Source organism: Pelophylax lessonae (assembly GCF_965119305.1).
Source record: "Pelophylax lessonae genome assembly, chromosome: 7".
Classification (NCBI taxonomy): domain Eukaryota; kingdom Metazoa; phylum Chordata; class Amphibia; order Anura; family Ranidae; genus Pelophylax; species Pelophylax lessonae.
This window is the reverse complement of record NC_138774.1, coordinates 76,365,647-76,392,450: the sequence shown is the minus strand read 5'-3', so window position 1 is coordinate 76,392,450 and position 26,804 is coordinate 76,365,647. Positions and strand designations below refer to the sequence as shown.

The 26,804-nt window shown below is 42.7% G+C and overlaps 1 protein-coding gene across 3 annotated transcripts in view; it reads right to left on the bottom strand.

The window, feature by feature from the left end:
- LOC309559633 (homeobox protein meis3) overlaps nt 1-26,804 on the bottom strand; it is a 73,824-nt gene that overhangs the window by 16,186 nt on the left and 30,834 nt on the right. For all 3 annotated transcript variants that reach the window (XM_082262970.1, XM_082262971.1, XM_082262972.1), the window contains exons 7-9: nt 19,777-19,888; nt 9,220-9,365; nt 122-198 (exon numbers count right to left, since the gene is read on the bottom strand). In XM_082262970.1, the coding sequence (XP_082119096.1) occupies nt 122-198; nt 9,220-9,365; nt 19,777-19,888 (335 nt within the window). The remainder of the gene's footprint in view (nt 1-121; nt 199-9,219; nt 9,366-19,776; nt 19,889-26,804) is intronic.

Genomic DNA, 26,804 nt, shown 5'->3' with positions numbered 1-26,804 from the left:
TGCCATATGGACAAATAAAAGAATGGGTCTGGATGGTTGCTGTTGGTATCAAGAACAGTTCTTTCAGTTTTGTAAAAAAAACTTTAATCTAAGACTAAGGTGAGATTTTAAGACTACTTACCAATTATTGACCTGAAGTATCGTAAGCCCTGTGTCCTGTGCAAGCTGTTTCTTTTGTTCTTCTGAGGGATATGGGTGCTTCAAGGAGAAAAAGAAAATATTTGATTACCACAGATTGAACAAATAGGACCCAACTCAATCAAAGGGCCAAATATATCAAACAAAAGATGAATTTCATTATGTGCTTTTTTTCACAGTCAGAGCTCTGCATGTAAAGAGTCTGCGCTCTAATCAGACCTAAATAGATAAAACATGGAATGTAGAGAGACTTCCTCTCCACTTATCATATAGAAAAACACCACATTCAGTCTTTGCTCTATGTGCATGGAAGAATTAATAGTTTATTAAAGCACCACTGCTCTGCGAGGCCACGGACTGGATAAATTGAAGCTAATCTAAAGATTCTCCAATAAACGTCCAACCATCTGCTTTGTTAAGTAAGAGCAAGAGGGTGACTTTTATGGTGTCCTTCTATATCTATAGGACAGATGGGACCGGCACAAATAGTGCCTTTCTTTTTCAGGAGCCCAGGAAATGTGCAACTGGCCCTTTGCTTGATCAGGAGGATCTAAAATACAAAACAAAAATGGCCATGGAGCTGTCAGGAACAGCAATGATGGATGAGATTGGGGGTCTTAGGTTGCAGCCAGTTGGAGACCTTTGCTTGACAGGTTAGTGACAGATGAAGGGCATGGGTGCAGATGGGGGGGAAGCTGAAGAGCACAGAGCCTAAACGGTTGTTAAGGGTGACCAGGCCATAACTTTATTATAGACTGATATTTGCAGATTTTCAAGGTTTTTCCCTTTCAATTATCTAACATGGACTTGTATATTTACTTAAATGGCAGTGGAAGATCCAAACCATTTACTGGAGTGTTTTAAAAAAACAGTAAATAAATGCATATATTTTCCTTCTTACTACTGAGAACATTATAACATGAGAACATTTAGGTTCTGCGGGTATTCAGACACTATTAGGATTATTTTCTTTATATAGACAAGGCAAATACATTTTATTTTCTACTGCAAATTAGAAGATAAAGGATAACTTAAAAAATGAGAATGTTCTTCTACTCTTGTGTCCAGCTGCCACAGCGTCTCAATAGGCTGACCATACATTATTAGTATTACCATTCCAAGCTTATTTTAAAATTCCAGTAAGTTTGCAAATCTCAAACCTTGTTTCCATAGGGAAACAGATTGACGATTTCACTGTGCAGGTACGATATATATACAGTGTATGTGTGTATATATATATATATATATATATATATATATATATATATATATATAGGGCTTTTTTTCAGCGGGAACGCAGTTCCGGCACCTCCAGAACTGAATGTATTTTATGGCAAGGAGTGCTGGGGTGTGCTGGAGGGTCTAATGATGCTGCCTGCTGGGGGATCTATTGTCGCTGGTAGAGATCTATTTTTGTGTGGGGGATATCTATTGTTGCTGGCAGGGGGTCTTTGAATACTGGTGGGTCAATTGTTGCTGGGAGGGATCTACCGTTGAGGGAGAGGTCTATTTCTGCTGGAGGGTTTATTGATGCTGGCTGCTGGGAGAGCTGATGTTGCTGTTCAGGGTCTATTGTTGTTGGGGTGGTACTTTGTTGCTTGGGATCCATTGTTGCTGGGGTGGAGTCTATTAAATTCCATACAAATTACCTAGTAGCACAAAATTATACTTATTATCTAAAAGGGGCAGTACAGGGCAGTGGATAGGGAGTGGAACCAAGGGATGGCGCTCAGAGGTGGGTAGGGGGCAGAAATTACTCAGAAGGGAGGGGTTCCTGCACCTATTCTCTGAGAAGAAAAGCCCTGTATATATATATATATATATATATATATATATATATATATATATATATACACACATTAGAAACTAATGCCAAGCAGCTGCAAGCAAAGCCAACAGAATATTGGGATGTATAAAAAAGGGGATTCACTCCAGAAATAAAGAGATTATTCTCCCGCTCTACAAGACTCTGGTCCGGCCACATCTGGAGTATGCTGTCCAGTTCTGGGCACCGGTCCTCAGGAAGGATGTGATGGAACTGGAGAGAGTCCAGAGAAGGGCAACAAAAATAATTAGGGGAATGGAGGACATCAGCTATGAGGAAAGACTACAAGCACTGAACCTATTCTCTCTGGAGTAGAGACGATTGAGGGGGGATATGATATCAATGTACAAATACTGTACTGGCGACCCTAGCATAAGGAACAAACTATTCAGAGTAAGGAAATACAACAAGACACGTGGCCACTCACTAAAACTAGAGGAAAGGCGGTTTAACCTTAAAATGCGTAAGGGGTTCTTCACTGTAAGGGCGGTAAGGATGTGGAATTCTCTTCCACAAGCAGTCGTATCAGCAGGGAGCATCGATAGTTTCAAAAAACTATTAGATGGGCACCTTAAAGACCACAACATACAGGGGTATACAATGTACGGTTAAAAGCAAACACACACACACATCATAGGTTGAACTGGATGGACTGATGTCTTTTTTCAACCTCACTAACTATGTAACTAACTATGTAACTATGTAACTATGGTAGCTGTACTTGCCAATCTCTGAAGATAGGAAATGTTTGCATGGGTACGAAAGAACCGCTTAAGACCATCAAATTGCATTCGGTGCATTTACAGCGCAAGTATATTACCACTTGTATTTCTGAATCCTTTTCTATAATTTGGATTAGCTTACACTTTCATTACAGATGAATACTAAAAATTATAAGAAAATAATACACTCTCCCGATTCTAGCTTTTCCTTTGACTGAGATGAATGGTTTACCATGGATGAAGCTTTAAAGGGCATTAGCAAAGATTTTACAGAAGAACATATGCTGTGGATCATGGGAAGCTGTGACAGGCTTAATCCAATTTGAGATGGCAGATGCAAATCAAACGCACAGCATACTTCTCTAGCTACAATTGTCAATGGCCATATAGTTGCCTCTTTGAACTAACAATAAGCTTGCAACTCTACATAAATATTACAAAACAAAGAAGCATCTACCGTGGGACTTTGTTGCAGCCAAAACCTTTATGCAAAAAAATGTTTATAAAGAGAGATATAGGAAGCCACCAGGATATACAAGCCGTCAGGCCTACAATGAGAGCATGGCCAGACCAGGCATCCATGATGGACAAGCTCCCATTGCAGGCCTGACATCTTGTATATCCTGGTGGTTTCCATCTTCCTATATGCTTTTCTGGAATTGCCATTGATACGACCATCTGGGGGTTCTGGCCCTCTTCCTTGACCATTAATTCCCACCCCTTGTGGGATTGAGGATCAGACCACTATGGACATGGGACTTTTCCAGGAAGGATTGTATTTCCTCAATCTGGTACAATCATGCACTCTCACCAAACATCCCCTGAAGATGATTGTTAAGCAGCTGAAACGCGTTGAGAATTGATGGCAGAACATCTGTTTATTTACAGTGTTCATTTATATGTCTTTCCTAGTCTTTCCCATCCTTTTATAGGAGGGTAATGTAACCAATTGTGCATATATAGAGACCAGAGGTTTTAAATGTAAATTTTAACATTGTTTGTAAAATAAACATTTATCTTTTATAAACGTTTTTTTGTAAAACGTTTTTTGGCTGCAACAAAGTGCGGGAGATGCTTCTTTGTTTTGTATAATTGAAGGGAAGGAGCAGTCCTGAACTCATTACCTTATTACTCTACATCTTGCACTCTACATAAATATTAAACGTTAATAAACTATGATAAATGCATTTTAATGGGGTAAAGTAAACCCTCTCTAAGGGAACAGTGCAAAAGTCTTTGTTGAGCTACATCTAGTACCATGTTGTATGTTATAATGAGCACCCACAATTTGCACATTATAGCAAAACAAAGTAAAGCACTGTAGATATGCTTCAGAATTTTAAAAATATTTGTACCCTAACGCACATCTACATTGTGTTGCATTGCATATGCTACGTGTGTTGTGTTGTCCTGCGCTAAAAAACATCATGCTGGACCTATTTTGTTCTCTGCCATTGACAACCCATGCTTTGTGAAAGATTTTCTTAACATATCTCGCCTCAGTGTGCAAAAACACCTGCAAATTTTATTCTGTGAATTGGCCCATTTCCAGACTTGTAACTGTCAGCACAGAATGTTCTTTGATTGCTTGAAACAGCCTTTTTCAACCTTTTAAACACAGAGGAACCCTTGAAAAAAACATTCCAGTCTTTGGGAACCCCTGTTAAAAATGGCTATATCTACAACTCATGATGCATTAGTGTGATGGTCAGTGGGAAGAATGCTCCTTACACTTGTGGTCATTGGGAAGCATTACCCCCTTACAGATAGCTAAAAAGATCAATGGAACCAGTGGGAACTCATCTGAAAGGCAGAAATTGCTCACTGCTCATGGAACCCCTTAGCAAACTCTGGAGGAACCCTAGGGTTACATGAAACTCTGGTTGGGAAACCCTGGCTTAGACAGAAGTGACCTATGTTAATATAACGGAGATGTCAGGCAGTGATTTCATGGCCATGATCCTGTCCTATTCACAAATGACTCATCGAGATTTTGGCATTTTTTTCCCATTGACTTTCACACTAAGTTGCTGCAGAATTCATCAGGTCAGTGTGACATTTTTATAATCTTACTGTAAAATAGCCCTAAAATGGAGGCATGGGTGATTTTGTTTGAGTTCTGTGAAGGTCTTTTACAGGCCAAAACTAATATTTAATTTTAGATCAGCTCTTGTGAGTTTTATCAAGGGCAAAACAGTTGCACCTAAAGCTAAGCCCGTGTACTTGGTTATGTAATGTCACGTGAACCAGTACAGGAGAGAAGTGGTCCAGACTTTAAACTGTGGCCTCCACATCTGTAGCTAGGCCACAACATTTGACCACTTGCAGATGTTGATATTTTGAGACTGCAGTGGTTAAAATAATTTCTATAATCTCCCAGATTATCTGTTCATTGCACTTTTCAAAGCATCATCAAGGAGTAACACTATCATTTCACTTCGTAATGGGCGAACTGCAAATTCAAGTCAACAGAACATGCTATTGGAATCCCAGAGCAGCCAATCAAAACTGATCAAAAATGTCTGCGTTAAGTCAGCCTTGCAGAATTAGAAACTGTGTTTATCACAGACCCATCAAGTTACATAGAATTCTTAAGCTGACCATTGTCGAATTGACCCCATTGACCATTAGAAAATTGTACAAACGTTCCGAAAAAGAAAATATTCAAACAAAATTCTACCAGCATTACAGCGTTTCTGTGCATTAGCTATAGAACTCCTTACCATCCTCCAACAAGCAGAGGAAATAATACAGATAATCAAGGGTGTGTGATGCGGGTTCACCCTTGCCTATTCGCCTGTCAGATGTAGCTCTTCGTCAGCCAGCCAGCTCTCCCTCCCCAGTGCCTGCCTGCCGCTAAGCAGGTTCAGGGTAATTACCTAGAATTGATTACCCGTTTACCAGCTTCTAATAGGTTTATAGCTTCGTCAATTAGTAACTAATTGGTCAGCGTTCATTAACTCTGCTTTGTTTAACTAGGCAGGGACGGGCTCCGTTCTGACTAATTGTTTCTGTGCACTCCGCTAGCTGAGATGTAGCCCGGGGCGGACTTCATGGGTAGCTGCAGCCGAGACTCTCAGCTTTTATGCCGCTTTAGTAATTTTTAATTGGGTCTGCATCGCAAAGATTTCTCAGCATGGAGTGGGGCAGTGTGTACCCTCTGGTGCAAATGGTTAAACGCAAAGGATGCACTGACAGCACAATATATAAAGCTCCAAGTCTTCTGTCTAATCACATTACTTCCTATGGTCAATTTTTTTTATCTGCATAGTAATGAGCACTCGGCAATAGTATTCTCTGTAAAGCAAGTGAAAGATTTGAAATAGCTTCATACAGAGAAGCAGTAGTGTATCCAGATCTGTTATAGGCCAAACATGCTTTAGATTGTAAGCTCCTTGAGGGCAGGGACTAAAGTGGATGTATATTATGTAAAGATCTGTGTACATTTTTGGGGCCAGAGGCGTAACTAGAACCTTTAGGGCCCCGGTGCAAGAAACCGTGATGGACCCCCCCTTACACCCCCCTTTCCATCCAAGCCCCAGGCTTCCAATTTTGGGAGGGCGCCTTTGGACATCTTCCCAGAAACCTGCTTCCTATGTGCCCACTGGGGAATGCATCCAGCACGCTCTGTGACTGCTGTGTCCTTTGGATAATTACAGATTATGGTAAAGGGTCAATCACAGCAGCCCTTTACCATGTGATCAGGTGATCACATGTAAACAGACTTGCCTTTTATCAGCAGCCCTTTCCTCCCACGCTGTGTCTGTCTGAGGAAAGGTGAGCCATTAAATGTCAAGAATGTTAGTGCATTGATTACACTGATAATCAGTGCCCTAATCATCAGTGCAGCCTATCAGTGCTCATCCATGGCGATTATTAGTGCTTATAAATGCCGCCTGTCAGTGCTCATCAAGCCCGCCTATCAGCGCCCACTATCAGTGCTCATCAATGCTGCTTATCAGTGTCCATCAGTGCTGTCTATCAGTGCTCAATGCCCATCAGTGGCACCTATCAGTGCTCATCTATGCCACCTATCAGTGTCCATCAGTACCACCTATATGTGCTGCTTATCAGTGCTCAATGCCCATTAGTGCCATCTATTAGTGTTTATTAATGCCACCTATCAGTGCTCATCAATGCCAATCAGTGCCGCCGATCAGTGCCCATCAGTGCAGCACATCAATGCCCATCAGTGCTGCCTATCAGTGCTCAATGCTTATCAGTGCCATCTATCAGTGCTTATCAATGTTGCCTATCAATGCTCATCAGTGCCACCTATCAGTGCTCATCAATGCCACCTATTAGTGTCCATCAGTGCCACCTATCAGTGCTGCTTATCAGTGCTCAATGCCCATTAGTGCCACCTATTAGGGATCATCAATGCCACCTATCTGTGCTCATCAATGCTGCCTATCAGTGCCACCTATCAGTGCTCATTAATGTCACCTATCAATGCCCATCAGTGCTGCTTTTCAGTGCTCATCAATGCCACCTATCAGTGCTCATCAGAGAGAATGAGAGATAAAGAGGGATGGAGAGAAAGAGGGATAGAGGGAGAGAGAAACAGTGAGAAATAAAGAGGGATGGAGAGAGAGAGAAAGGGATGGAGGGCGAGAAAAAGAGAAAATAAGAGGGATGGAGAGAGTCCCCCTCTTTCTTTCTCCGCCGCTGGGCCAATTAGAAAGTGCAGCGCGCTACGCGCGTGCGCAGTAGGGAACCAGCTGTGAAGCCAAAAGGCTTCACTGCCGGGTTCCCTTACCCTGAATGTCGGCGGCAGCACCCAAGAGCTAATACAAAAATCGGCTTCAGGTGCCAACATGGCGGGCTACCTGGACAGATAAGTTCTAATATTTAAGAGTCAGCAGCTACAGTATTTGGTGGGGTGGAACTCTTTAAGAGGGCTGGGCTGGAAGGGAGCATGTGTCTTTTAGACATATGCCCCCTTCTATGACACTGCAGTGAGAGGAGAGCCTCCACTGCAGCATTTTTTTTTGGACTTGCTTTACCATTGGTCCAAGGCTGCAAGCTGTCCATTGAGCTCAGTGCCTCTGACAAGAAATCAGAGGCACTATGAACTCATCCTCTCAGTCTGCTGCAACAGATCCTGACAGGCTGGGTATCTCCGGAACCATAGGTGCTACAACCCTCGAAGAACGATATTTTTTTTTTTATGTTCATGGCAGGTGAGGCTCTGCCTCCTCTGCCTCTCCTGACTGCACGACTCTGCTCCACAGTCACTACTTCCATAACAACATGAGTGCACAAAACCAAAATATAGGTATACTGAATCACCCTATGCTACCATCACATGATTTAGCTAATATATGAATCAAAAATAAAATGTTGCTCCTTATAAACATCCTTATACATGGAAATCTGTCAGATAATGTAACGTGTATTTTACTATAACAATAATTCAGACAGATATAAGGGCATGAGGGCATCTACTGGCTAATACTTACTCAGACATTAAGTAGACCAGAGAGCAGACAAACTATAGAGTCTAATTCAACTGCCCTCCATGCAGTCCAGCCCCCATCTTCATAATTTTACCATTTGGTGGGTCACTGACCCAAAACAGGTTTATACAAGTTAGGTCTTCCAGCACTTTACTGGCTACATGCTTCTTCCTGGTGAGTAAATGACTAAGTAGAGAAGCAAGGAAGAGGATGCCAGCATATTGCACCAAAATTATCAATGACAGCTCCTTTGTTTCTACCCTATAGGGATTCTTGGAAAATAAACCCAGCATCCATAAGTCTATTCTGGTTTTCTTAAAGCAAAGAAGGGGGCAACATTTTACATGGCCCTGGTAAGGAATCAAATTCCTATATTTAAAAAAATAGTCTTTGCCAAATGCTATTACCACCAGAATAAATCAGTGAGTAGACAAACAGCTCTGGGCCCCCTGTGCTTCCAGACCCTATAGCAGTCTTATAGCCTGCTGTGACTATATCAAAGGCTTATTTCCAAATCTAGGCAAGGTCAGGTGACACCATAATCCTGTAAAAAGGACAAAAAGAGGGTGCTCCAACCTTGCACATTACCCGAGTGGTGTTTTGTTGATAAAAGAGAAAGAAAATATACTCATAAACACAAAAATCTCAAAAGCTTATCCAGTCCACAAGGGACACAAAGCAACCAGGTCACTGGGACAATATCCAGCATGCCGGAGGACCCTGCAAATGGCTAACACGTTTTGAGGGGAGATCCCCTCTTGCTCAGAGCCAGACTATAATGTTGCATTGACACATTTAATATGTAGTATACGTCTTGATATGGTCAAGGAACCCCACCCAAAAGTGGGTGGAAATGCGAGTGGTATAAAATGAACCACACTATAGTGCATGAGACTCATCATACTGACAATGTCAATGTCTAAATAAATAACAACTACAATCAATAGTATCAATCTTTATATTAAATACAACAATAAAAATATGGAAGAGCAAGCATCAAAATGAACGCAAGTTTACCAAAGACATGTTTTTATCTTGCCGTTTAGTGTTTTGACCTAGCATCGAGGTTTCTTACCGAAAGGTGCTGGAAGAGCCACGCTCTCATGATGTTTGTGGCGACTTTAGGGAAGATTCCTCGTTTCTTGTTCCTTTTTTTGTCCCTGTCTAAGTCATCATCGTCCCCCGTACTAGGTGAGGCCACGCTATTGTCTAGACAGTCACCTGTGAGGGAAAACATTGTATAATATATGTTAAGAGGATGCAATTTGTGTAGTTTACTGTATTTTTGTTTGATATTACTATTACATCTTACTTTGCTGAAAAATAATCTCTGTTCACCGATGCCTAAATTTTGTAGCTGAAATTTGACTTCTGCCAGTATCAGTTTATCTCATTCACGTGGTCTCAGAACAGACCCCTCGTAGTAACAGTAAGCAGTATTAGTGAATGCACAGAGATAGAGGAATCTCCTTATATGAGCCACTTCTGCTGACTGCACATAATAAAATATATTTTATTGAGCAGCACATCCAGAAATACAACCCTGTTGTGAATATTACAGTAAAGGCATCACTATAAATTACTGGATTCCAGAAAGAAGCACAGAGATATCAGTCTGGCGCTGGTCGTTTTTGCTTTTTTTACCCACTGCAGCCTCTTCAGATTATTATTTTTTCTACTGTAGTCTTTTCATTGATATCAGTTGCACTGTATTTAAAAAAAGGTATAACACAGATTCTGCTGCATTGAGAGAAATATTTCCCACCCCCCCCCCCCCTTCCTCACCTGCGGTCCATCTATTAACTTCACTACTGCTTAGCTCGATAGGCCAAAAGATGGATAAATTCACAAAATGCCTTTCTTCTTTGTAGAGATAGGTGGATTTTAGACTTTAAGTTAAGTTTACAGCCCTAAAAAATTATTTGCTACTCTTCTGAAAATCATGTGACCTACAGTAGGATAGCTTTGAAGTTAAAACCAGATAACTACAAAAGCAATATTTTTTTTGACATTGGGGTTGTCTTCCTTGTGCCCACAAATCGCCCAATGTAACCAGCAAAATGATAAGTGGGTGATGCCAGTGGAGAATTGTGAAGAAGGAGTCTCTCAGGTTGGAAATTCACACTTGTTTGGGCCAGTATGGAACAATGAGGATCACCAGAATGCCCTCTATCTTGATTCTGCAAATCAAGGAAGGCAAGGCATAAATCAGATTATACTAATCCCATGGAGCCACCAGAGCATCCACTACTCTGCTAAGGGATCCCTGTATCTGGAGACAAGCCTAAAAGTTTGTTGTTGAATTGGGAGGCAAGGAGGTCCACATCTGGTGTCCCCCACCTACGACACAAGTCCTGGATCAACTCCGAGAGTGGGGGCCATTTCCCGGGGGAAACCTCAAACCTAAACTCGGGAAATAAAACTCAGGCTTTAAGATCCAATACAGGGTGAATGTCCTCATTTGGCTTGGGAACTGTGAACAAGTTGGAGAGGGAACCCTAAATTTGTTCTGCCACAGAACTGTAACAATAGTACCCTGGTCAACAAGACCTGTTAGTGCTACCTGGAAACCTGCTAGTCTGTGAGATGACAGAAATGTTAGAGCTGATGAACCAAGGAAGGGAGTGGGAGTGTAACTCAAGCTTGCAGCCCTGGAAACCACCTACTGCACCCAAGCATCTGAGAAGCAAGATGTCCAAATATCCACGAATGCTAAAAGACATCCCCCCACTTTGGAACCCTGGCAATCACAGCAATACACAAATTTGCCTTAAATTAAGCTAATAAGTTAACACATGTGCAGTCAAATTTGAGAAAACATGTTTGTGTTTATATGGTATACCTAAAATAATTAAAAAATATATATTTTCTATATATTTATATATATTTTCTGGATGATTGGAGCAGGCCGCAGGCAGGCTGCAAGCTCCTCAGAACATGAGCGGAAACTCAATCGGTCCCCATTAACAAAGATGTACACACACTGTATTTCCCCTCATTAAAATACAATGCAGAAGGCCAGTTTCTAGATAACCCTTTGTTAGGAAAGACCATGTTTAAAATGTGTTTACAACTGACAATGAGCCCTGCCAGCATAGTACAGGCATGGTTAATTATGGTTAACATTAACTCCCCAGCCACCTCTGTATAGCAGAGGTAAATTTCAGTTTCGGAGTTTTCCATTTTTTAGAAAAGTGCAAGTAAAAAGGTAAGCAACAAATATTATTTTTTAGGTTCTGATATGTGAATGAGAGCATGTAGCAAATATAAAGTAAGTTATCACAATCTGTCTGAAAAAGTGAATGCTGGCTGACTGCCCTCTGTAACTTGTTGGTATTGCTCCTCCCTGTAATATAGATGTGATGTGTGGATTGCCCATTCTCTTCCTAAATGAAAAAATGGACATTCAGAATTGACAACCCTCATGTTTAGGAGCGTGCCTGAAGCAAAATGTGTTTGAAGGTTGTCAGATTGTGGCTTTATGTCTGACCACTCTCTGAAATCTATGGGCAACCATAAAAAATGGGACCATCCTTTTAGTGTGCATGCAACAGAGCACAGTCTTACCCATGTCAGGACTGCGTATTGCGTATCAATTTTAGTGAAAGCTTTGCCCGTCGATAGATCACCATTATTTAATAAAAATGTAAAAAAAGCAAAATAAAATAAAAAGCATAAGAGATAGTGATTTACAGTAACAGTACCAGAACTTCAAGCTAAACACACAGCAAGCCTGAGATGGGGCCATCCATGGGGCCAAGCCTTCATCCAATAAGCAGCCGTTATATATCTCTTGGTGCAGATGACCCTCTTACTATCTCCAGGATCTCCTTTGGCCTGGCCTCGAAAAACGCACAATCTCTCCTGTCTCTTAAACATAAATCAGAGAGGAGGACAACAGGGGGGGACTATATAACAGCTGCTCAGCTCCTATAACCTGCGGCAAAAGAGAAGCTTAAAAGCTTGCCTGGAGGGGAAGTAAATTATGCATCAGAGCCTGCGTCTGCTCTGCCCTGTGTTGCACAGTATTGCTTCCCTCCCCTCACCTCCACAACACCCCGTTATGCCCTCTGTTTCCATATGCAAAAATTATCCCTGACTTATGAATTTTCATAGCGCCATAAAGACAGAGAACAAAGGCTGCCTACGCAAGAGGCAAGAAAAAAGGAGAACCCGATATATGTTGGGGTCACAGGAATCTGAGGGGTTTAAGGTGGGGATTGTATTGTCTGGTGTACTAATTACTGATCTGCAGGTCATGAACATGGGAGGGTTGTGGCAGATTTAACTATGCTATGGCAACTTGACAGCTTTCAATGCAATGGTGATGTGAACTCCATGTCCTTTTCAGTTGTTCTTTTTGGTGCCGGTACATTGTGTATTGCAAAATGTGATTTTTAATGGTCCTTAAAGGGACTCTGTCACAAAGCAAAACACCCGTGTGAGGGGGGCATTTAAAAAAGTAGCCATTTTTCGACTCGTCTGCCACCTGCTACTTCTACAGTAGGGAAATAGAATCTGTTCTCAGAGCCCTAATACTGAAATGAAGCCTCCAAATCAGGGGGCCTTCCTCCACCTTTAAGTCCATAATTAGGATTATATCAGTAGTAGGAGGATCGTAGTGATGCCTGGGTCAGAGACCTTTAGACTGCTTTATTTACATTATCATTATTAGGTTGTGATGCTGCCAGCTCTCGAGTGATTAGGACTTATTCAGTTATCCTAGCTGTGATATAATGAGGAGTACGGACATTAATCTGTGGACTGGAGCAGATTTAATTATATTTAATGCACACAGATCTTGTTTTTGGGGCATAGACTTGTGTAATGACCCACTGATGAAGACAACCCTCATTGTTGCAATTTATATGCCCGTTATCAGCAAACTAGGGGGGGTTCCTATGGAGGCTGCTCCTGTCCCCGGGCCCTTGGGGTAAGAATATGGACATAGATATACTCCTTCAGTTTCTGTGCTGTTGCTGGCTGCCATCTAGTGCCTAATTTAATCTGAAATACTTTTTAAATCCAGCATATTTACAATACATAGCATTCCTATCCCATTTTAAGATTAGGCCTGGGCCCATTTTCTGTAGGGTCAACACATGTTAGCTGGCTGTAACAGAACGCTATAGAATTGCATTTAAAATGCATCAAAACTCATACAAATGCACTTGATTAGATTTAGATTGTAAGCTCCGTGAACAGGGCCCTCCTATTCCTTCTGTATTGAACTATATTTTAATTTTACTGTCTCCCTTTATTTTGTAAACTGAAAACTGTTGGCACTATATAAATCCTGTATAATAATATACCTTGTGATGCATTTCACAAATAATACTTGCTGGAAGCCAAACTGGAAATTAGTGATCAACCGATATCGTTTGTTTTTTCATTGCCAATACCGATATTTTGGTCATCGCGTATCGGTATCGGCTGATATTGGCCGATATTTTCATACATTTAAAAAAATGATTTTATTTTTTTTTACTTCACAGGTACTCTTGTGGAGGGATCTGGGGGTCTAAAAGACCCCAAACCCCTCCTCTGCACTTAAAACCATTCAAAACGCCAAGTTTGGCTGTTTTGAATGCTGTCATTTTTTTTTTAATCTGGTGCCTGTACCCGGAAGTGATGTCATGACATCACATCAGGGTTTTAGCATGGAGACCTGATCAGAACCAAATTAGGCTTTGATCGGGTCTTCGGCGGCTGTGCAGGCTGGTTGCCCGGGTCTCCCAGTGGGACGGGAGACCCAGGCGAGCCGCGGAAGGCGGCAGGAGGGGGGGACATCCCACTTCTTGTAATGACAGCCGAGCGGCTTCTCAGCCGCCTCGGTTGTCAGTACAAGACAGACGATCGTCGGCTATGGACACCGGTACTGGGATGATGCCTCTAGCTGCAGGTACCACTCCGGTACAAGTACTTTCCCAAAATATCGGCAATATTGGTAACCTTGGTGGCCGATTCCAATATATCAGGGAAAGTGCATATCGGCCCTCGATATATCGGCTTTGCTGATAATCAGTCGATCCCTACTGGAAATTCTAGATCATAGACACTGAAAACACATACAATACAATGGAATAAACACAAGCATTTGAATGGTTTTACATGCTTTCTGACACTGTGAGTGCATACCCTAAAGCAGCAACAATTCTCTCATACATGGACTATCATGGTTTACTCACAACCTTTAAATCATTTAAAAACAGAAACTCCCCTTTGGATTTGTTCCAGAGCTGTGTGGTTTAGGCTGGCAATAGACATATGATGGTGGTCTGTCGGACATATGATGGTGCTCTGCTCTTTCACTCCAAGTTGACCTTAGGAGTATATGGTAATGGAGAGTGGAAGGGCAGGGAGCTGAGAGGAGACTCATCTTTACTTATGGAGGGGAACAGGATAGGTATTCTAATCTGCAAGGTTGCTTGCTTCCTCTAAAGCTAGCCACAGAAGGTTGGAATCTTGCCCAGAAGCAAAGATTCAAGCCATGTATAGGCAGACTGATTTTACCCAAGTAGATCCATCAATCGACTTGGGTACAACCAGCATGTCTGATTTTTCATACAATTATTGCTAGCAGCTACAGCTGCTAGCAATAATCACTTTGTGTTCTCCCGGCAGTGATTATCACTAGCGGCTATAGCAGCCACTAGTGATATTCGCAAGAGAATGCAGCAAACTGATTATCCCCATGTTGATCAATTGTTGATCAATCGATTTGAATCTCGGTCAGTTCCTGCTGTGAGATTCAAACTGTGTATGACCTGCCTAAGAGGGGCCAGCATTATTGGAGATAGCTCATAAACATGAGATAATCACTGATCTACCCCAAAAAATGCAGACTGGGCAACTGTCATCCCAGCTCTATGTGAAGGATATATGTGATAAGATCCCTCTTTGATCGTCTCAATAAATCAACTACTGTACACATATTTGTTGGTTTGATCAGTTAAAAATATTTAGCAATAGTTAGTCACATTCAGCTGGACTTGATCTGTAATAATGCAGGCAATTTGGAGCTTCTCCAAGTCACTTCTTAATTTCTAATAATTGTATGGAAATTTCTTAGCATTTATATCCAAACAGGTAGCACTCTAACACCTTGGTCCAATTACCATGGCAAGGCAGATGTTATTATGTAAGGACAGGAGAGAAGGTGTGAAAATCCCATTGCGCCCCTAAAACGATAACATCTGCCTTTCCATGATAATTGGATTGAGGTGTTAGTGCTACCTGTTTGGATATAAATGTTGAGATATTTTCCTGAGACTCATTAGAACAGAAGAAGTGCCTTGGACAAGCTGAGAAATGTTTTCAACATTGCAGAACAAGTCATGCTGAATGTGATTAACAACTACTACTAGATATATGATGACCTGAGTAATTGTAAACCTTCACAGATCAATTAACAATTTTCCTCGTTTAAAGACAATGACTGGTCTTAGCAGAAAACGTAGCTGAGTTTGACAAAATCATTTCCCTGGTTGCGCTAATCCAAATATTACTTTGAGTGCTGATTCACATATATGCGATGCAGGAACCCTGCGAATCCACTGCGGGTACACGCATCACGTTCAAATCGCAGGCAGTTCACACTGCCATATGCGAACCGCTGGGGGTGTCAATTAGTGATCGACCGAAATCATTTTTTTATTGCCGATACCAATTCCGATATTTTAGTCATCGCATATCGGTATCGGCCGATATTGGCCGATATTTTCGTACATTAAAAGAGGTACTCTTGTGGAGGGATCTGGGGGTCTAAAAGACCTCAAACCCCTCCTCTGCACTTAAAACCATTCAAAACACCAAGTTTGGCTGTTTTGAATGCTGTAATTTTTTTGAATTTGGCGCCAAGTACCCGGAAGTGATGTCATGACAGGGGCGTAACTACAGGGGTTGCAGGGGTTGCAATTGCTACCGGGCCCCATGCTCCAGGGGGCCCAGTAGCAAACCAGTGGGTGAACTTCCAGGATTGCAAAAGTCACACTTGCGACCGGGCCCTGGCATTGCACCACTGTGGGGAGGCCCCAAGATTGCAGGAAGGGAGCCCACTGCAGAACTTGTGAAAGGATCCTGCTGCGGGACCGTAATAAAAGGCCATGCAACGAGAGTAAAGAGCCCCAGGATTAGTGGGAAGAGCCCTGGGCTTGAAGGGAAGGGCCCCGGCCAGGGATCTGGGGGGGCCCTTCATGGTTTCTTGCATCGGGGCCCTGAAGGTTCTAGTTACGCCTCTGTGTCATGACATCACTTCCGGGTTCTTACATGGAGACCCGATCAGAGCCGAATGCGGCTTTGATCAGGTCTTCTCTTTGGCGGCCGTGCAGGATGGTTGCCCGGGTCTCCCGGTGGGACGGGAGACCCGGGCGAGCCGAGGAAGGCAGCTTTTGCGTCCATTATAGAAATTCAGGCTACCTACAGACATACAATAGTGATCTTTTGGGAAATTCGGTTTCAAGTCATTCTTTCTCACAGTGTTGTCTGAACAATACGTGGAAATTGAATATTTTTGTCAGTTTGTCCTTGTATGAACTTTTTTCTGTTTTTCCAGCGAAACACGAAGTAAGAGTGGCACGACACTGCCCATGCCCAGAAGCATTTTGATATTTCCTAGCACCACGAACACGGGACAGTTGTTAATATATCAGGCACATTATCCTCAATATAGGCTTTATTGTTAAAACATAAAAATGGCTAATCACAAACAAAAGTGAAAATCAATCACATCGGACTCAAAATCTTGAGTGTCGAGAGTAGTCCATACGAATGTCCCTTGTCCTATTAGGATGACGGCTGACGAGTTTCAAGGCATACGCCTCTTCCTCAGAGCCACCCATAGGACAAGGGACATTCGTATGGACTACTCTCGACACTCAAGATTTTGAGTCCGATGTGATTGATTTTCACCTTTGTTTGTGATTAGCCATTTTTATGTTTTAACAATAAAGCCTAAATTGAGGATAATGCGCTAGGTCGATGCGCCTTTCTTTGTGTTTCTTGTTTGCAGTATTGCTGGACTGCCCCAGTCCTTTTAGGCAGCAGGATCCTAGCCATCCAAGACGCCATTTTGAAAGTCCCATGGACAGAGCAGTCAAGGAGTCGGCTTTTCTGAGCGCAGGAGATTTTTTGTTTTTGTTTGGAGTTGTTAATGTATATAGAGAGATCTCTCATATTAAATTGTACAACCGAGGGATCAGTCAAAATGGCTGTTTTATGCCTACAGGCCAGCCTAAGCTTCCAGATACTACAGGACCTGGATGAGATCCTCCAGGTCCAGGCTAGAATGGCAGTTCATGGAACAGCCAGCACACGTCTGTTCCAGTTGTTTATTTTACACTAATCCAGTTTACATACTGCAAGGAGCGACTGGAAGAGGGAGGGTGTCATTGCGATGGGAGAGGGGAGAGCACAGATCTGGGGGCTGTATACCGGGGCCCCCCCTTAGGATTATTCTGTGATTAACCAACACTCCCTGTGGCTTTATAGCAGCCCTTGCTGTGAGTCAATGAAGCAGACACACAGTGAAGCAGCATGGAGAAGGAGAAGTGGCGAAGGGGGGAGTTGTGTCAGGCAGTGGGGGGGGGGGAGATATTTATGAATGAGAGGTCGCACACAGATGGGAAAAAAAAAAAAACTTCTTCAGCAGCCCAGTTAACGCACAGAACTGGCTCTGCACATTTATCTGATGACCTTGAAGTTTGAGAGCAAAGGAGGGTGGGTGGTGCAATAAGAGAGGGGGGCCTCGGTCTGGCACAAGGAGAAAAGCAAGCTGTGATTTCAGTGCTAAGTCTCTAGCAGGGGCACACAGACCCAATGCGTTAACATGTCATTTTAATGATGGCGGAAGGGGGGGGGGGTGCTGTACCCTGTGGACGCTGACTAGGATATTCATGTTACAGATGACATTACAGAATGAAATGGAGTAGCTGTGGATGGTCAGCAGATCTGAATAGTGAATCATGAGGAAGAAGAGAGAGCTCTCAGCAGTTTATCACTGAGCTCCCTTAGGACAACACAGGGTCAGCCTGCAGAGTGTATGGCTGCCCTCTCTGTGGCCCCTCGCTCAGGCACTTCCCCAGCTCCCATTCTTTTCCCGTACAGGCCAAGTGCTGGAATCCCACTCCTAATTACCATATCAGTCATCCTGATCTATAAGCAAACACTGAAATGCCTTCATGACCAACTCGAAATGCAGCTGGCTTTCCCAATTGTCCCGGGTGGGGGTCTAGTGCCCCCCCCCCCTCTTACTCAATGATCTCTGATTGGCTTTACCTCTTCACCCAATTCTGCAAAAAGAACAATCTTGCATTCTCCTTAGCATCCTTTGTGATTATAATCAGTATTAGCCCATTGCCCCGCGGCTCAATGATCAGACACTGCACCACTAAGCGGCTACAACCCAAGATGGCTGCTCTATCAAAGGTGAGCAATAGGATTCCATAAATAAAGATATGTCTGTAAAATAATAATTCAAAATTGTATCTATATTTTTTTTTTTACAATAAATTTTTCTACCAAGCATTTTTTTTATTATTAACCACTTGCCGACCGCCGCAAGTAGATATACTGCGGCGGTCAGCCCCGGCCAGGCAGAGTGACGTATATATACGTCACTAGCCTGTGACCGGCTTGTGAGCCAATAGCGGGCGAGCGCGCGCCCGCTGAGGCGCGCGCCCGCCCCGGCTTGTTCACTGAGGAGTCCGTGCGTGTGACCGGCGGACCCGATGTCCGCCGGTCACACTGCGATCGTCGGTAGGGAGGGAGAAAGGCGGGCGGCTAATGTAAACAAGCCGCCTGTCATTCTTCCCTGTGTAAAAATGGAGATCACACGGTTCTACTATGTAGGACCGTTGATCTCTGTTTTTACAGTAGTAGCCACAGCCAATCACAGTTAGAAGCACGCCCCTAGGACACACTTAGCCCCTCCCTCTCCAATACAGTTAACCCCTTCCCTGCCAGTGTCATTTTTACAGTAACAGTGCATATGTATAGCACTGATTACTGTACAAATGTCACTGGTAACCCCAAAAGTGTCAAAAATGTCAGTCAAGAGTCCGATCTGTCCGCCGCAATGTCGCAGTACTGCAAAAAAAATCGCAGATCGCCGCCATTACTCGTTAAAAAAAAACACCAAAAATGACAAAAATCTTTCCCTTTGTTAGTAAACGCGATAACTTTTGCGCAAACCAATCAAAATATGCTTTTTGCAATTTTTTTTACCAAACATATGTAGCATTAAACAAATTGACCGAAAATGTTAAAAAATTTTGATTTTTACATTTTGGGAATTTCATATAAAAAATTGTTAAAAATATTGTTATTTTTGCAAAATTTACGCTCTTTTTTTGTTTATAGCGCATGATCAAAAAATCGCACAGGTGATCAAATACCACCACAAGAAAGCTCTGTTTGTGGGAAAAAAAGGACGTCAAATTCGTTTAGGTACAGCGTCGCACGACCACGCAATTGTCCGTTAAAGTCACGCAGTAAAAAAATCGCAAAAAACCCCCTGGTCAGGAAGGGGGTAAAATCTTCCGGGGCTTAAGTGGTTAACTGACTGCATGGCACAAGTGATAGGCTTTAGTATACTGTATGTACAAAGTCAATGTTAGCTGAAATGAAGCATTACCCTGTTCACTGGAATTATCCCCACTCTGCGAAGCCAACCCTCCACTGGACGGACCCGGCGTTCCTGAGTGGGTGGAGCCTGTTTCATCGTGGTCGCGTATCCATGAATTATTCTGGGGAAAAAAGTAAATAAGTATAAGTGCTATGTGAATTGAGCTGCAATAATTTTTACATTGAATGTGATTTGAAAACATGCTTACACGTGGTTCAATTGTTTCCCAAAGATTATATTTTCAACAATCAGACTAGAAAGCATTTGGGTACATTTAGGTCTACTAAAATGTGACTGCTCTGTATTACTTCACAATGTGCATCATATTATCTTTTATCAATGCCTTATTATTATTATTACACAGGATTTATATCACGCCAACATTTTAGGCAGCGCTTTACAACATGAGGGCAGACAGTACAGTTACAATGCAATCCAATACAGGAGGAATCAGGGGGCCCTGCTCATTAGAGCTAGGATGGAGGGTCAAGTGATACAAAAGGTAATAACTGGTGGGAATGATTTTCTGGAGAAAATAAAAGTACAGTTGTTAGATAGGGGCAGAATAGGCTTCTCTGAAGAGGAGGGTTTTCAGGGATCGTCTAAAAGCAGAGTAGAAGATAGTCGGACAGATTGGGGTAGGGAGTTCCATAAGATAGGTGAGGCTCAGGAAAAGTCCTGGAGGCGAGCATGGGAGGAGATGACGAGGGAGCTAGAGCAGGAGGTCTTGGGTGGAATGAAGAGGACGATTTGGTTGGTATTTTGAGACTTGGTTAGTGTTGTAGCTGGGGGCCAAGTTGTGGATGATTTTGTAAGTGTTTTTTAGTATTTTGAATTAACCCCCAATTTTTCATGAAATCCTAATGCCTCAAACAATGAGGTACATGTAAATTAATTTAAACCCTCATCAGTATGTCACTAGACAGATCTGAACCAGGGAAAAGAAAGCCTTTCTCCGAGAATGCAGTAATAGTTTCTCGTAATCTGTTGTATGTAAGGCATGCTCATCAGTTAGCATTATGTAAAGGAGGGGAAAAGGACAGACAACACTTTTCAGGGTTGGCAGCCTCTAGTCTGTATATTAGATGTTCTCCTAAAAGCCAGCCATACAAGTATGCATTTCTCTTATTCAGCCAAGAAATAGATTCCTCCATCCAATCTAAGCAGTGTGGATGATGGAATCTCCTCTGCTGGCTATAGTATTTTGAAAACTGGCACCAGTGGCTTTTAGAATACCCAAACAGTGACTGCATCTGATTGGATCCAATCACACAGACTTCCACCCAGCTTTTATGATAAGAGCTGGCTTTTATCAAGCCAGGTGGTGCCAACAGGGCCAAATTTCATCTGATTCAGTTGGAACTGATCAAAATTTGAGCCATTAATGGGAGGCTTAAGCCCCGTACACACGTACCGATGGTCGGCATACAAATGTTCCTCTTTTCTCCCCGGGATGTCGGTGTCTGCTGAAAAGTGCAAAGACAGCACAAGGACAGCACAAGAATTTTGTCCGCCGACTGCAGAAGTGATGTCATGTAATGGTTAACTTTCCCTGTGTTTTCTATTTTCTGAGCATGCCCAGTCTTGCAAATCTGCGGTCTGTCGGCCGAATTGTGTACTGACAGGCGAACAATCGTCCGTTCTGGTGTCGGCATACAAAAATTTTCATGTTTGCAAGAAAGACTTTTGTCCGCGGATTGTGCGCAGACATCTGTCGGAGGCACCATACTAACACGCGTACAATCGGCAGATCCTTCGTCCACCGACGTTTGTATGCCGACGATCGGTACGTGTGTACGGGCCTTTAGGGCAATGAATGGATGTATAACCATTAACTGGTAACATTTGACACTTTTCAACAGCTCCTCATTTTAAGCCTTTATGCAAATGCCTGTAGAGTGTGCAGTGCAGAGTTGTATAAAGTACTCGAAACCCATACTTGAGTAAAAGTACAAGTGCTCGATCAAAAAGTGACTTGAGTAGAAGTGGAAGTGCTCGATCAAAAAGTGACTTGAGTAGAAGTACTAAAGTATTCAACATTTTTTGTACTTAAGTATTGCAAGTAGTTTTTTTAAAAATGTTGCTACTCAAGTACTGAAAGTAAAAGTACAAGTACTGTGTTATGTAGTTATTAAATAAAGAAGTCAAAAGTTTGAACATCATATTGTTTTTTATTATTTCAAATGCAGCTTTTATTTATACATACAGTAGCATTTATTTTCGTATGCGCTGATAATACACATGTTTTGAGCTTCATGAAACCTGCCATCTACTGTTCTGGCAGTGGTTATTTTTATAATTGTAACGAGTAACTATGCAGCACAAAAAAAAAAATATCGGAGTAGAAGTATTGAAATCATTGAAAAAATGTAGTGAAGTAAAAGTGGAAGTAGGAGAAAAAAATTCTACTCTAGGAAAGTACAGATACCGCCTTTCGGTACTTAAGTACAGTAGTGAAGTAGTTCTACTTAGTTACTATACATCTCTGGTGCAGTGTAATCACACTTCATGGAACCTGCTGCTGCCGTGGACAGTCGCCCACTGAGATGAATTTGAAGATTTTGTACCAGGGGTTGCATAAAGCATGCGCACAGACATATGCTCCGAACACACACTATTGGCGCTTTTTCCACTGCATGGAACCGAACGGTTCGGCACGCTTTTGTGCTTTTCCACTGCTGGTACCGCATGGTATAGTGTTGGAACGGTTCGGTACGGTACGGTATGGTACGGCGGCGCTTTTCCACTGCATGGAACCGAACGGTACGGTACGGTACGGCTCTGAAAAAACAGTACCTACTCGATTGTGGTTCCAACAGGTACCGAACTGGTACCATATCCCACAATCCTTTGCATGCAGTCACTACTAGCCACTGATTGGTCAGAGAATCCCACCCACCCCGTTGTTATCCCACCCACTTAACTTTAGTACTACTTTAGTGGAAAAGCAAACCTATACCGTACTGTACCGAACCGTTCCAACACCGTACCATGCGGTACCAGCAGTGGAAAAGCAAACCGGGCCAAGCAGGGCCGAGCCGGTACTTGCAGTGGAAAAGTGCCATATGTGTAGGTGCATGCATGTGTGAATGCCTAATTACCCCCCCGCCACATAACCGTGCACAGCCACATCTTCTGACTCATCTCAATGGGCAGAGTGAGCACTCAGTACGCTCCTTGTACGGCCATGTGTACAAAGTCTAAAGCAATGTCCTGCATTTCACTTGCTCTTTAAGACAAATATTGTGGCCCACTGTGGGCTAGAATATCCTTACAGACATGTAAATCAGGATACATAAGAAGTTCCACATTGTGCAGTTATTTGGCACGCATGTTATATTCGACGTATCTGTACAAGGTATAGATTTTATACAAGTCTTGAATGCCACCACTGATCCAGTAACCTTATCAACCCCTTGTTTGGTCACAAGAGGCAGTTAAATGTTTGATCGCTAACAGGTAGCAGCAGGCTCAGTAACAACATACATTCAGAGAGGAACTTGCAGCCGTTAGAGGGAGAACTTGATTTTCTATGGTTCCTTTTGTGAAAGCTTTTAGAAAACCTAACACCAGGGAGATAAGAGCAGGATGAAAGGAAATCTGCTGCTTGGGATGTGAGGGGTCGTTTTCATTTGTACATACACCCCCTCTGGGAGCTGAAGTGACCCTTATTGACCCTTTAATCCCACATTCAAAGGGTTTGCTGCCTTTAGGCTCCAGCCCAGCTCCCTCTCTCCTGAACTGTGTCGTTTTAGCTGCTACTTCCAGGTGATCAGAGAGTTTTAGGTTCCAGCTGTGAAGATTTGGATACAGCAGAAACCATGACCCCTTACCCTGTCCTTATTAACCTGGGGGCTGCAAATGGGACACAAGGGTTAAAGAGGGAGCAGGCTGCAGCTCTGACCTCGAGGAGGGACCAGGCAGGGGGAGTTTTGTTTAAAATCTGCAGGGGGTTGGATTCAAACATGAAATGTAAATGAAATACAGGCACTGGGGCCTTTACATGCTAATTCTCTCTTTCTCTTCAACTGCAAAATGAGGAAAATACTCCCATATTTCCAGATAATGACAGAAACATGTTCTGGGGTCAGAGCCCTTGTGACCAAAGTGTAGCAATGACAGTGGCATGTTTCATGGGTCAGAGTATGCCAATGTCAGTGGCACATTTAGCAAGTCAGCCCTTCTATGGACCAGAGTATAAATGTGTCAGACATTTTTAGGCAGGCCCTCCCAGATCAGAATGTACTGCTGTACATCATGTTAAGTCCATGACAAACACATACCGTATTATATAGCCTCCAGTACTGGCATTAAGGTCAACCTCATTCATCTTTTTTTGGCAGCTTAGAGTAAGAAGTGTCAAGTCTGTTTATTAGATTCTCACAAGGAATTGAAAGTAGATGCCTTCAAGTATAGATTGCCTTGAAACTCATGATACCCTTTTATGCAAAGCTTGACTTTAATAGAGAAAGTCAAACTCCAGTAGGCTTCCTTTCCTAAACTCACCCTTGGTCAGTGATGATCATGATGTGAAGGAAGATGGCCTGTACAGAAGCCTCTGTAGACTCTACACAACTTTATTAATATTTGCCCCTTTAATAGTATTTGGTCAGTGATGATCATGATGTGAAGGAAGATGGCCTCTACGGAAGCCTCTGTAGACTCTACACAACTTTATTAATATTTGCCCCTTTAGTAGTATTTGGCCAGTGATGATCATGATGTGAAGGAAGATGGCCTCTACGGAAGCCTCTGTAGACTCTACACAACTTTATTAATATTTGCCCCTTTAGTAGTATTTGGCCAGTGATGATCATGATGTGAAGGAGGATGGCCTCTATGGAAGCCTCTGTAGCCTCTACACAACTTTATTAATATTTGCTCCCCAATGTTTCTGAGATATGTACATTTGTACAACAGGAACACTATTTGCATGGAGTTTGATGCTCTCCATGTCTTTGCATGGGTCTCTTCCAGGTGGCCGGGGTTCTCTTCATATTTCTGGTAAATAATGACTTTTCCAACAAATGTCCAGACTTTCATGCTCCTCTGAGAGGCAATACCCAACAGAATACCCAACACCACCACTGTGGGTAACAACTGGATCTCTCTCGCACTTCACTCTCTCATACTTTTTCCAACAAATCCCACTCATACATTCATCAAAATAGCACCTAGTGTAGATACAGACATCCCCCATTCTCACTGTAAACCCAGGGCTGCACAATGTTTACAGCCTACAGTATCCCGGTTGAGCTCTCATATGCTGAACATATAAGAAGAATTTACACCTTGAGTAAATAAGCTGAGCTACAGTAAAGATGGCTATTATTTTCTATTTCACACGTGCAATTCTTCAAAGTGCCGCCAGAGGCAGGGGACAAGGAAAAGGACGTGCTATAGGAAGGTTTTTTTTTTTTTAAAGTGCACCTATCCTGAAAGCCTGAGCTGCTATTAAATGTATATACCTTTTACGATAGAATACAGTAACATACTTCCCCTATTTATCTGCAATTTCAAAAATTAGAGCTTTACTTTTCTGTCATTGCTTTGCAGAGGAGCTACAAGTTGTGTATCTGCACTGCCAGATAAATGTATTCAGACACATCAGTCCCTGTCCCAGTGGAGCCAACAAATACACACGTGGGGGATAATTTAGCCAGAAGACAGTTAATCTACCAGTAAGCCTTTGGACTACAGAAGAAAAACAGAGCATCCAAAAGAAAGCCACACAAACATAGGATAACATACTAGCTCCATATAGATAGTGTCCCTGGGCTAAAGAGGACCTCAGCGCTGCAAGGCAGTGTTAACCTTTGCAGTGACACCATGCTGCCAAAATGAAACCTCTCCAGCAAGGTACACAAGAATGGTTCTCAGAAAATCGTAGCTGGAAATGCTATCATAGCGACTATTGTCACCAGTAACCACCACCGTTCTATGTAGGGATGCACCGATCCGATATTCGGATCGGATATCGGCGCTGATATGGCCATTTTAGATGAATTGGGGGATCGGTAACATTGACCGATCCACTGGCCGATCCGGTTTTTGCTTGGTAACGGCTCAGCCATCCCTTACTAGGTGCAGCAGTAGTATGGGATGGGAGCCGCTACTTCCTGTATAGGTCCGGCTCACAGGCGGAGTGATATCAGATGCACTCCGCTTGTGAATGGAGGAGCCGTACACATGAAGCAGTGGCTTTGCTCTGTACTGCAGCCCCTTGCTTTGTGTGTAGCTCCGGATCGGTTCCGGTATCGGTATCGGCGATTTCACAATGCCAGATATCGGTATCGGGTCCAAAAAAGTCAGATCGGTGCATCCCTAGTTCTATGTTGGCGTTATTTATCTTGGGTATCAGTAATAAGAACTGACAGTATTTTCCCACAGCCACCAATCAGATTCAAGCTTGCCCTGGGGAATGTAATTTCAAAGTGTGAATCTGATTGGTATCTGTGAAGAAGTACAGACAGTTCTTCTTGCATACACAAGGTCCAAGGTGGCAATACAGAAAAATTCAGAGGTTAGGGGCTCACCAACCTATTTAAAGGGGAAGCTGAATAAAAAAGCCAACTGAACCTAAATGGATAAAAGATGCAAAAGGATTAGCCAGCTGGAGTAATTTTTATCACCCCGTTACACAAACAAATGCTTCACCTCCCCCAAGTCCAAGTCAACATGGCTGACTGAATAGGCTCTGTGATACATTTGCATATAGCAGATAAAACACGGCTGAATTAGCAGCTGCACACTTTTATTGTTATTTAATATTAAAGGAATATGGAATGTCCAGCAGTGGTGGGAGGCATATTAATGAGCAGTGAGCGTGGGCAGTGGAGTTCTATGGTAAGGAAAGGGTTAGGTGGTGAAGCTGCGAGCAGGGTGACATGCACACAATAGGCTGCTGCTTGGAATTTGGAATTAGTGCACTCAGTGCGAGGCCTCGCTCTGTATCCTGCTCGCTCCTTAGCCTGGAGGAATATTAAAAATGCATCAGTCCAGCTATAGGCAAATGCATCATCGCCTGCATTAGTTTG